The 12,671-nt window shown below is 32.7% G+C and overlaps 2 protein-coding genes across 4 annotated transcripts; one reads left to right on the plus strand and one right to left on the minus strand.

Annotated features, from left to right (window-relative positions):
* Positions 1–1,032: 1,032 nt before the first annotated feature.
* On the plus strand, positions 1,033–1,998 carry LOC122578139 (protein RADIALIS-like 3). 3 transcript variants are annotated; one of them, XM_043750034.1, is made up of 2 exons: positions 1,033–1,126; positions 1,619–1,998. In XM_043750034.1, the coding sequence occupies exons 1-2, from the start codon at positions 1,118–1,120 to the stop codon at positions 1,883–1,885; spliced, it is 276 nt and encodes a 91-aa protein (XP_043605969.1). In that variant the 5' UTR covers positions 1,033–1,117; the 3' UTR covers positions 1,886–1,998. The 3 variants fall into 3 exon arrangements, 1 of the variants encoding a protein (XP_043605969.1); XR_006320482.1 differs by lacking the exon at positions 1,033–1,126 and adding an exon at positions 1,206–1,247 and having other exon boundaries at positions 1,619–1,680; XR_006320483.1 differs by lacking the exon at positions 1,033–1,126 and adding an exon at positions 1,255–1,297 and having other exon boundaries at positions 1,619–1,678.
* Positions 1,999–2,156: 158 nt separating this feature from the next.
* On the minus strand, positions 2,157–7,525 carry LOC122578138 (sugar transporter ERD6-like 6). Its single transcript, XM_043750033.1, has 18 exons — positions 7,247–7,525; positions 6,751–6,813; positions 6,553–6,642; positions 6,083–6,142; positions 5,925–5,990; positions 5,779–5,844; positions 5,617–5,692; positions 5,469–5,533; positions 5,278–5,370; positions 5,108–5,188; positions 4,954–5,038; positions 4,518–4,564; positions 3,953–4,015; positions 3,809–3,868; positions 3,264–3,329; positions 3,118–3,177; positions 2,928–3,042; positions 2,157–2,461 (listed from the first exon to the last, which is right to left on the minus strand). The coding sequence occupies exons 1-18, from the start codon at positions 7,448–7,450 to the stop codon at positions 2,349–2,351; spliced, it is 1,473 nt and encodes a 490-aa protein (XP_043605968.1). The 5' UTR covers positions 7,451–7,525; the 3' UTR covers positions 2,157–2,348.
* Positions 7,526–12,671: the final 5,146 nt, after the last annotated feature.

The following is a 12,671-nucleotide window of genomic DNA, read 5'->3' on the forward strand; positions in this document are numbered from 1 at the left end:
CAATGTTTCAATGCTTTATTGTCTTATTTAGTTTGATTATAAATACACTCGCTTATCTTAAATTTAAAAATTTATCAAAGTTCGTAGTTTTTATTTTATGCATGATGGTCATAACCTTTCTTATCTTAACATTAATTTATATAGCTGTGTAGGTAAATCATTTTTATCGTATTATCAATTTATCCATATGTATCGACGCATTATCATACATTCCATATGTATTGCGACATAAATCATGGGTAATTAAAATTTAAAAAGTAGTATATATTTTATATATACTAATTAGTAGCTTTGGCCCCTCTCACAAAATCTACTATTCATTTGTTGATGTTCTGCTTATATTAGCAACTTTACTTTTTATTTTTATTTTTTTTAAACTTTTTTTCTTTTTTTGATACTAATGTCTTTTAACTTTTAAAGAGCTCTTTTAAATAAGAAAATAAAATTATATTTTTCATCAGGGTCAATAGTTATGTAACCGTCACAATATATTGTACTATTTCTGCTAAAAATGCTATATTTTTTTATATTTTATATTTTATTTTAATTGTTTCTTTTAAACAGTTTTAATGGTTGGTTAATCACCGATTAACAGTTTGTTACATCCGTTTTTATCATTCGGGTGGTACATTTTTTACGTTTTACGTATCGTTATATTTTCCGGGTAACGCCGGGGTTAAAATACTAGTTATATTATTGTCAATTAACTTACCAACTTTCCCCATTTCACATTATAAACATTCATAATATAAAGTTTTAACTTAAGAATTAAGATATTGGATTTACATTCTATTATTAGATCTAGACCAATTTTTGGGATATGTTACAGAGCTGGCATGAATGGGTAGATTCAAAATCTTGAACAAGTCTATTTGGTTTGTTTGTGGTGATGAGATCGTATATCCAATTAAAATGGATTAGTATAAGTGTGGATATATACAATATTTATAACGTGCAACATTAATCAATTAACCAAACCAGTCTATATATATACATATAAACATTACACAATCGTACATTCATATACACATTTAGCTCTATCATTCCCATTGCATATATATGAGTAAGATTGGGGGTCTCCCTTAATTTGTTCAAGTAAACCTGCAGTTGATAAGAAATGCCAAAGGTATATGTTTTCTTTGCTTCTTGTTTTCAATCCATCCAGGGGTTAACTTTTGGACGTATGGAAATGTTGTCGCGGATGCCTTGGGGAAGATCTCCGCGTGACAACTCACAGTCAGTTCGATGTAAGGAGCCCCCAACCCGACATACATATACATGTTCAACAACAATTCAGGTTTATAATTATGAAAAACATTAATGTCTTAGAAAGCTATAAGATGTTCTTTAACTAGTATAATATGCATTAATCGATTGTAAACTGATACAATTTGTTTGTAAATAATATTAACAGTATTTCGTTTCAACATATAAGTGTTGTATAGATTTTGTAGGATTGAGATACCTCTCACCAATCTTCAGTCTTATATAAAACTGCAACTTTATTGTATTAGAAAGTCTGGTGTAATATTTGATTAAAAATTTAGACTAATGTAGAACTTTACAATTCCTGTTTCTGAAGTGCTTATATATTCATCAGTTTTCAATGTTTATTCAGATTCAAGAAACAGATTCAATCTCGACATGGACAAGAAGAGAAAATAAACTGTTCGAGAATGCATTGGCTTCACAAGACGAGGATGCTCCTGACCGGTGGCAAAACATTGCAAAGGCTACAGGGAAAGCTGTGGAAGAAGTCAAGGCATACTACCAATTGTTGGTTGAAGATCTGAAACTAATCGAGTCCGACCAAGTGCCAATACCAAACTACATAGAGCACAGACACGAAAGAGCAGATTGCCTGAAGCGGAAAGAATGCATCTGAATATGGAGTCAGAGTGTATTACATTCTTTGAGAAATGCTTACTTTTCAAACTGAAGCATAGCTAGATACAAAAATTACTATGTTGTAAGCATTAATAAAATAAAACATTTGATTAAGACATTTATATTTGTTATACTTTGATGATATATAAGTATATAATTTCTTTCAGTGACTTGATTATCATGATTTAAAATGATAATAACCAGATTAGCAATCTAATAATACTACCCAAACTCTCTAAACGAACCTCTGTTTAGTTCAACTTCCACCATTTCAAAATAAAAATAAATAAAATTTATTGAATGAATCGGTAATGCAATAATATTTTTTTCATTTTTCGAGTTTTGTATGTTATATCACAAATAATTGCCATCCGAAACCACAGCAAAATTGGGGTGGTTAGGAAGGGTATATGTAATACTACTATAGTGCTTCATTCGACGTTTAGAAATGGAGGCGCACATCATCTGAATGAAAACTGAATCTCCTCCAATGTTTTGCCCTTGGTTTCTGGTACCAAAAGAGCGGAGAATACTAAGGTCACAGCAGACATAAGCATGTAGAGGGTGAAGGTTCCTGTCAAAACCGAACATGGCCGATGTTAATAAAAATATGATAACTGATCATATATGCAAACTTTGAAATCGTAAGAGTGCTTGGAAGTCTCCTTTTTTACATAATTGAAAAATACAGCTTATGCATAAATATTGGCGGCAAAATGAGTATGCTGGTTAACATGTCAGGCTGGGTTGACACAAGCACATTTCAGTAGGAGTAATATAGTTTTCTTAAATATGAATATGAAAACCAACATATTTGCACTAATAACATAAATTTGTGAATCATTGTATGCGTTAAAGATGCCTTTAAGCAAATATCGATATGTTTCAATCTTGTGTAGATTTTAGATTTGACTTGTTTGACCCATTTCAGATAATATGCAACCCATTTATCCAAATTGACTCTTTCGCGATTGAATGGATCCAAAATGCCACTTCTGTACACATATACACACACATAGAGAACACAAAAAAGCACAAACCTCCGCTACTCCATGATAAAAGCAAGGGTGCTGTCAATGTAACTACCCAGCAAATGAACCAATTGGCTAAGGTTGCTATACTACCAGCAAGTCCTTTTATATTGATGGGAAGAATCTGTATTTTCACCAAGAAAATGATAAGTATATAATAGATGGTAAAATTTTCGTGAGAAGAGATTAATGTAATTACCTCGGACATAATAATCCATGGAATTGGGCCCATTCCAAGGGAAAAACCGATGATCATGCCCTAATAGAAGGTCAGTGAAGTTACTAAGAAACTTTCAGCAGTGAAATATTACATAACCACATTATCACCTAAAATTAAAGATTTACCACAACTCCAACCACCGATAAGATGCCCATTACAGTATACACTGTAGAATCGTCTTCCACAAAACCCTGAGACGTTGCTTCAGACTATTAGTTACATGTAGAGATATATAAATGCAAGGGTTGGGCGGGTTGGGTAAAGTGTAGAAAGGGTTTCCAGATTCAGGTCAAAACAGATGTATCTTTTGGACTGGAAGGTTAACAGGACTTTTTTTTGTCAAGCTATGATTAAAAGTTTCATATTATTTCCAATAATATCATCATGCTTTTAAGAAAAGGATTTAGAAGACTTTTTATGCATAAATGATATACTGGCTGACTTTAAACCCACTCCACCTGCTTTCTTTCAAGCTTCTTTTTACACGTTTGATACAGAAATAAAGCACAATTCAAATCATCCATTCATTAGTAAATGATCAAAACTACCACATTTACTTGCAAAGAAATGGACTTGTATTGATGCCAATATTTACACAACTTCATGGGAGTCCTTTCCCAGCAATATGCATTGTAGCTTTATGCAAAAGACTTGAGAGATACATTATTACCTTAATGAAGAAGGATGCTGCAACAAGTATGAGACTGATAGTCATTCCAGAAGAAGAGACCTGGAAAAGATTGTGTTATCCTTTTAAGTCAATCAAACTATCAACACCATTATTATTATGGAAAAACATTTATTAAACCCTTACAATAAGCAGAATCCTTCGGCCTGTTTTGTCAACCAACCACGTCGAAACTGCAGTTGCGATGACCTGAATTGTTTAAGATTCTTGGTTATGGTTTGATTGGGATAAGAAGATTCACTAAAAACAGATGGAGGTGGCAAGGTGCGCTAAGGGTTGGGTGGCTTAGGTAACGAGTTTATATTCGACGTGTCATTTTAGAACAGGTGGAAATGGGCCATGTCTGGTTGACCTGAAAAAGGTTTTCTGCTAGATTTTATGTTTATGAATAATTAATGATTTAATTACGATTACACTTACTACTATAGAAACAATCGTATTACACTGTAATCTGAACCTTTGAATCAAAAAGCTTAGGATATTGTACGTATTGAATATCAGACTTTTGGACTTTCAACCCGCTTGACCTATTTGGCCTGTTCCCCCTCTAACTAAGTTTATTGTTTGACCCCATCTGAGATACGACACATCCCAAATCAACCCAGTCATAAGTAACTGGGTTTATATAGCCACCTTTAATACTGTTAATTAAATTGATGAAGTTACGCATATATCATTAGTGTTTACTTACTTGGACAGCGCCAAGTCCAAATGTAGCAACATTACCATTAGAAATTCCTGTTTCATAAAAGAATAATAAATTAGTTACAGTTTTTGTTGGATGCACTTGATTTTCAAGAGTGCATATATAGCCAAAGCAATGTCAGCTATAACTGCACACACTTCAGCTAAAAGCATGTCCTTGACTACAGTCAGTTGGTCAATCGAATATTCAGAAAGTTATTTACATTCAATTCAAACTATCATATTATAAGTAATTATGGCTCCATGTCGATTGTCAATTACTTACAAACCATAAGATTTCTGTAAATGATTCAAGTCTAACTAGTCTTAGCTCAAAAAGATGCAACATACAGCTATATTACTTGTGCCATGAAATTTCATGACCAACTAATTATAGCTCCATAACTTTAGATCACTAAATTTATCGCTTGTTCAATGCTAACCTGCAGACTGGAAAATGGTACTGGAATAAAAGAGAACACCATTGGTTCCGGTTGCCTGTTGAAGAACTAGTAAGCCAATCCCGATCTGTCGAAAGATTAAAGTTATTACATGTTCAATCCAGTAGTGAGTGAAAAATATAGCATAGCTACATACCATCAGAGGAAACCAATATCTTCTATGTTTGAGATCCGAAAAACGAATTGCAGTCCTTCTGTTTGATGATGCAAGCGACCTCTGCAAATTGTAAAATATAAATTTAGAATTGCCAACAATAAAACAAGTATTCCAGATTATTCATGATATTTTTATACAAAAAGATTTACCTTAATGTCATTTACTTCCTGGGTGATATCAGTATCAAAACCGCGTAGAACTTGCAAAGAAGCTTCAAAATCTTCTATCATTCCCATTTTTGCCTGGAATATATGAACGCCTTATTATGCATTACTCGTAATAAACAATTTAACCAAAATAGCTTACAACATAAGAGTATAAGACACCTCAAAAAGCTTACCAACCACCTAGGAGATTCCGGGATGAAAAAGAGACCAGGTATCAAAATCAAACACGGTAACGTTCCTGCAAAGAATATGACAATTATCAGGCTGCTTTCTACCAAGATTTACTCGGCATATAGTAATTTCCGTGTTCTCAAGGATTACCCATAATTGCAAGTAATCTCCAATTAACAAAGAGTCCCAGCAAATATGAAAGCATAATCCCAATAGTGACTGATAGCTACAAAGAACAGATAAAAAAAAAAAAAAAAAGAAAGTTAAAAAGGTACAAAACTTCACCATATAGACTAATTTAAAAAGAATTACCTGGTTGACAGAACCTAACCCCCCTCTCATGTTTTGAGGAGCTATCTCAGCTATATAGACAGGAACCTTTATAATTTCACCCAACAAAATATAGTTCAGATATAGTGGTTTTCGCAAACTGTTATTCTCTAAATCAGAAAATATACCGTGTAAGAGATAATCCCAACACCAAATCCTTCCAATAATCTTCCCATGTATAGAAAAGACGAATCCTAAAAAGAACGCAGCCATATGGGTTTAGTAGAATGTTTTATGAAACAAAAAATGCAATGGGTCATTAAAGAAAAGGGTTATAAGAACTAACTGTTGCAAATGATATGGCAAGCCAACCAAGTATATTAGGGACAGCGGCAATCATCAGAGACTGCAACAATAAAACGGATCAATACTCTTAGTAATACATAAGCCATCAAGACTCAAAAGCATATCAGGTGACTAACTTTCACCTTTAACTTTTCTGTTTCATTCTTTTGTCTAGAATTCTATACATCTTGCTAAAGCACATATATGTTTATATATATGTACATTGTAATACAATACCAAAAGTTCGATTTTCCATCCATTTCAACCAGCCCATGACTGCCCATGACTGCCCACGACACTGTATGGTAAATTAAGTTATTCAGATGGTGGCTCAACCAACTTATTCAACTTCACCAAGGAATACTTTCCAGATGTCTCTGTGTCTGGCTAAGTTATATATACGTGACGTGACCTTTCATTGCAATAGAAGGATGAAAAAAAAAAAAAAAATCATGGACAAAGGTCACGTACCCCTTTACGTCCAATATACTCGGCAATTTGACCACTAGCTATTGCACCAACCATGGCACCAACATTTGATAAAGAACCAAACAATGAGAACTGAAAACACACAATACTTTACATCACTCTCACATTCTATCATTACAAATAAATAAATTAAAAATTTTCCAAATTAAAATTACAAATAAAAAAGCTGAGTATGCAAACCTCAGATACTGTAAGGTTAAGATCTTTACTAATACCCGATTGTGTTGGTGATGAATATCCACTCTACATTTTATCAAAACAAAATACACATTCATCAAATAGATATAAATTGTTTGTTAAAGTTACAACAAATATATAATTGTACTATAGTGTATAATAATTTTTTTTGAATATTAACTTTCAAAAGAAATTATTATATTATATAGTACTATATACGAGTAATAATTAAATTGAAAAAGTATCGGTCTCCCATGGACAGGTCCCAACGACATATAAATATTGTTGTTCAAATGAAAACGACTTCTTATAAGAAAAAACAGAACATTCAAATATTTCACTATAGAGAGAATTTCATATTTTAATGAGCATTGATGTCGTAAAAATCGAAAAAATCACACTTTTTTGTTTTATGTATCTATATTGAATTTTATCTGATATATTATATAGTGCTTACAGTGAATCTTTAATTTTATCTGATATATTATATAGTGCTTACAGTGAAACCAAACTGGATAGGGCCTAAAGCAACAATAAGAACACAGGCAAGAACAGAAACAGAGCGATCTCTGATCATCTGGGATGACGTCATCATACTAGATTGTCTTGAACCCATTCTGTACCAGCTTCCCGTATGTAAGAACGGTTTTTTAAGATCCGCCGCCGCTTTTCCGTTTTCTTCATTTTCATCCCTGAAACTCATTTCTTTTCACTAACAAATATTATTCAACTCCACTACTACTACTACTCAAAGCTTCTGTATCTATATCTATATAGAACAATATAGGAGGGGGAGATATATATATATATATATACGGGAAGAAGACAAAAAGAAGTAACAGACAGCAGAGAAGACAGGTGGATTTAAGATTTTGACTTGATAATGACGTGGCAAGTAGTGCTTGGTTGTCATGATTTATTTATGATGATACATGGATGGATGTTTCTACGTGATTTTGACTGTCATCCGGGGCCCACCACAAGCTTAGATTATTCGCCTCAGTCGACAACAAACTCAATCCAGTTACGGCCGGGTTCAAATTTCATATGAAATGTTATAAGGTGTAATTTTATGATAGGTAAGGGTCCAAACTCGCGAGTGCATGAAAAACGGAACAGTGGTCCGGCCCGTGAAGTTTCGGTTCAGGAGGGAAACTAGTTTTCTTCACACTAATTTTCTCTTTTTTTGTATCACCCAAACCGACCAACCTATTACCCGAGAACGCAACAAAAACTTGACCCATGATCCGACCCATTAGGGCTTCGAACAGATCGGTTTCGATGGGTCATTGGCTTACGGGCCATTTACACATCGTTAAACGAAAGTAGTAGAGTACGAATCATTTAGGTTACAGCCAGATGATCACCTGCCCCCTAAAAAGCGACTTGGTGTAAACACCACTCAGGTTTGAATTCTTGCAAAAAAAAAAATTCAAACGGTCAAAGTTTCAAGTGTCTTACCCATAAAGATGTGTGAAGTCCCTCACTCGATGGTTTAACCCACAAGTGTAGAATAACAAGTCAAGTAATCACTAGATAGGACTAGTATGAAACGTCAACTAAGCACTAGATTGGACTAGTATTGCGATAAATATAAATGCAAGAATATATATAACGTAATACGTACTTAAGCAATATAAAGATAAGCAAGTAAGTAAATGGTGAGACACAATGTAATTTTCAAATGTATTTTATTTATTGATGTTAAATAAAATACAAGGTTGTTGCGGAACAAGATATTACAAAGTAAGTATCTAAACAACCTATGAATTACAAGTAATCTATTTTTGCTAAATAAACTCTTTGATCGAAATACTTAAAGTTCTGAAGTATAACTGTTTAGATCGAGAGTATTTGAGCAAAGGCACCAAATTGCAAAAGTATGTAATTTGGACGAAGAAGTGACTTGGTATTTATAGGCAAAAAGAATAAATATAATATTCTTTTTGCCGTACAAATATGGTTACATGCATTTAAAAAAATTACTTTAATTCCTTAAATGCATTGATTAAAGTACAAGAATAAAGTCACATGATAATGACTTGTCTTCTAATTAACCAACCACCTATACATGCGTGTGTAAGGCATTTAACAAAGGACAATTGGATTGTCCGGGTAAAGGCATGTAAAAGCATAAAGTCAATTCCTCGTAATCAGTGTTCAGACTTGTAAGGTCTAGAACACTGACAAGGACTCCAGTCAGAAGATCTGGTAAGTCTTCCAGTGAGCTCCGCTATTTGTCAGACTTCTTTCTTCAGACTTCAGTCTTCGACTTCAGTGAGAATGTTTTTCAGTGGAAAGATCTTGACTGGAGTGAAGTCCAGTGAACGAATCTGGTGGAATCCAAATTCTTGTACAAGTAAGTTGTTCACTGGTCTTCACATAATTTCTGGACAAATCTTCAGAGGGCTCCAGTAGACACGTCTGGAACGAGTCCAGTAAATCTGGACCTGACAAGATGGTCATATACTCATATTATTAGCTTATTTATAAGATTAAGCTATAAATAACTTAAACAAATTATAATTTTGATTGCTACCTTCACAACACTACTTATATTAATAATGAGGTCAAGCTCGAACACTGTCACACAGACATTTACCTCTCTCGGCCCATTTCCAACCAAGCGTGTTTGATATGCCAAACAATGAGCCGGAACCTGATACAGCAATACGCCAAGGACCAAAATGCCTAAGCTAGTTCTCGCATTATGAAAAAACTAACAGAAAAACATACCGTGATTGAAGTGTTTTTGGAAAAATGGCAAACCTATGTATGTTAGTTCAGCTTAGTTTTGTAAAATATTAAGAGTATTTTTTATCTCTTTATATGTTTGTTAGATTTGTGTTTTTAATTTATGATTTTTATAATGGATTAAGATCTTAAAGTTTGATCAACTTTAACCATAAGATTAGAATTAATTAACAAAATTATATTTTAATTTTTAAAACTTAACCCTTCATTTTAATCAAATGGTTAAAATTGATCTAAATTTACTAATAAAGTTAAATTAACTTTAAAGAATCTATATCTTTTTATAATACATATCAACTTAATAGCTTGGTGGTATTTTAATGTTGTGATAAGGCTAGGGCCCGGGAGACCACAAGGTCTTAGATTTGAACCTCACAAAAAGATATCTCATGATTATTAAGTTTTAACCCAAATTTTAAAAATAGAATTTCAAACCCACCAATATTTTAAATCAATAAAAGTCATGGGTTTAAAAACCATAACAATAAGACATTTAGAACCATGCATAAACCCATAGTTCATTCAAAACTTTAAACCAAAACAAACCCCTAGTTTATGAAAACCTTTCACATCATATTTGGATCTTATGGTATTGTCGACTTTTGTTAGTTCGTGAGAGGCTAACAAAGAATATCACATTAGACTTTACTCAAGTTTCTTTAAAACATGTAACTAGGGTTAATTTTTGGAATAGAATTGAAGCCAAAACTTTGACCTTCACTCCTTTTGTAAAATAATGAGAGATCGCAAATTCTTTATTTTAAGTTAAGGATAAGGATTAAGGATAAAAGCATCTATATGCAAAATTAGGTATCTGTTAATAATTAAGTTTCTTGAGTACATAAAAATGGCATATTCCAATTTTAATTAATTGTATTAAACATATCAAGTTAAAATGTTAAATGTTTATTGTAAATGTTTTAATTGGTCTGCAATATGTATTTGTTGTTTTTTTTTCATATTCAATCTCTATCTTCTATCCCTAATAAACCAAATCCCCCCTCCCTAATTAAATATTTCTGTATTTGAAATATCTTATTTGTCCATGGACTTTTTTGTTTTTTTTCTTTACGTAACTCCCCAAAATCCCTAATAAAGCATAACGCCTTCCCCACTACTGTCGTTGCATTACGCGGGTACCATACTCGTTTTAATTAATTGTATTAAACATATCAAATTAAAATGTTATGTCCAACTGGACATTTAATGCCTCTTATGTCTTTCAGCCAAATATTGGTCACGGGTTCAAAACCTTTGAAAGACATATTGGGAAGTCTTTGCCAATGAGGTGGAGCATGGGGTTTTTTTTAGCATTAGCTAGTTTCTCTAGAACGGTAGTGTGACTTCCACCGCCAGTCATGCCCTCGGATTTACTGTGCTGGTGACGTGGTCGATCTCTACCCGACGATGAAGAGACATGTTGCTGAGTCCAATCACCACTGTTGTTCAAAAAAAAATGTTAAACGTTTATCGTAAATGTTTTAATTGGTCTGCAATATGTATTTGTTGTGTTTTTTTTTGTTTTTTGTTTTTTTGTTGTTTTTTTTTAGGAATCTCTGAATTTTGTTTCATTGGTTTAATAATGCAAAGTATTTTTGTGCTTGGGGCAGTGGCGGCTTAAGGTTTTTGGAGGCCTTAAACGAGATTAATTTTAGGAGCCTAGTTAATTACCAATGAATAAATTTTTTAAAAAAAAGGAAAAACAAGTAGCTTGATATTTGTTATTGAACTACTAGTAATAAAAAAAGATACATATGTTGATGCAAAAATCAAATAAGTTTTACTGTAATTCAAAGTATATAATGGTACTTAATCCACAATCCAAACATTAAGTCTAATATATAAAAAATTGAGGCCTGTAGAATTTTGAGGACCTAAAGCGATCGCCTAACTTCATAGTACTGTTGAGCCACCTCTGCTTTGGGGTGATGATCTATGGATGGTTATGTGATATTGAGTGTCTTATAAGAAGAAATAAAGCATATAGATGATTAAAGGTTTTTAGGCAAAATAGGCCAACAATGTGTTAGTTACAAACTTATGAATTTGTTAGTTCCCGTTTCTGGTAATTATATTCATGTTCATTACATGTCCCAATTCTTGTATTCTAATTCAATAATTTGATCGAATTCGTTGCTTAATGGTGCATGGTTGATGTAACGTACTAACAAAATATAACGATAGAGAAGCTTATGTAAAGCGGGTTCCCTGGTTAAAATGACTGTTATAAACTTCTCAACCAAATTACTCAACTAAAAATGAAAATGAATAGTCGATCCATTATAGTCTTTTATCAATAAATTGACGATAGAAAAATTAAATCACGTAATAGTATAATATTTTATTTATTCTTGTGATGTATATTTATGAGGATGGTTTATTTGTACATGCATTTCGTAAATACTCATCAACTTAGATTCTTTTTTATACAGCTAGAGCATTGATTAAAAGCCTTTTCTATATTCCTTATTAAAGTTAACAAACTAAACCCCATTTTAAGCAAACTAAACAAATGTCCATCTGATTCAGAGGTGTCGCGACGACGAAAACGGTTGGTGATGATGGCGACGGCGGTATCGGTGTAGGTAATAATGTAAAAGTGATTGATGTAAAACGACGTGATTTAGTTATTTTAAAATTTGATGGATGTATGTCGTTGTGTATAATTTCATTAAAAGTTATATAAGTATATATCTTAGGTGATGTTTAAATTAGTGAATAAAAAAAAGTATTTTGAGGTTATCAACTACATACTTAGTTGAAATATTGAAAGAAAGAAATGTTTTATAAATTTTAAGCACTTTTTAAAATATTCTCAAAATGCATTATTTTTATATATAAGTTAAAATCTTGATATGATTGAATTCTAAATTTTTAACTATGAAACTACATAACCGTATAACATGGTCACTGTACTAGTTCAACAACAAAACAAACATGATTTATCTTGATGCATGTAAAATTAACTAGCCTTTAATACTAAAATTCTTTTAGTAGAACTAGCATTGTACCCGCGCAATGCGGCGGCGGGAACGGCGACGGTGGTTTAGTGGTGTCGGTGACGGGTGGTGATCGATGACATCGACAATTGGTGCTGAGTGGTTTAACCGTGTAAGTTGATACAATGGTGATAGTGATATTTTAGAATATAAGGGTTTAAAGTATAAATT

The sequence above is a fragment of the Erigeron canadensis genome, chromosome 8, assembly GCF_010389155.1.
Source record: "Erigeron canadensis isolate Cc75 chromosome 8, C_canadensis_v1, whole genome shotgun sequence".
Classification (NCBI taxonomy): domain Eukaryota; kingdom Viridiplantae; phylum Streptophyta; class Magnoliopsida; order Asterales; family Asteraceae; genus Erigeron; species Erigeron canadensis.

Bases quoted from the DNA above. Each gene is read 5' to 3' on its own strand.
- LOC122578138 (XM_043750033.1), bottom strand. From the start codon at position 7,450: ATGAGTTTCAGGGATGAAAATGAAGAAAACGGAAAAGCGGCGGCGGAT. The intron at 3,330-3,808 runs GTAATAATGTAT...GCAACGTCTCAG, and splicing joins CAGCATCCTTCTTCATTAAG to GGTTTTGTGGAAGACGATTC. The intron at 3,043-3,117 runs GTAATTACATTA...GTGAAAATACAG, and splicing joins CATGGATTATTATGTCCGAG to ATTCTTCCCATCAATATAAA.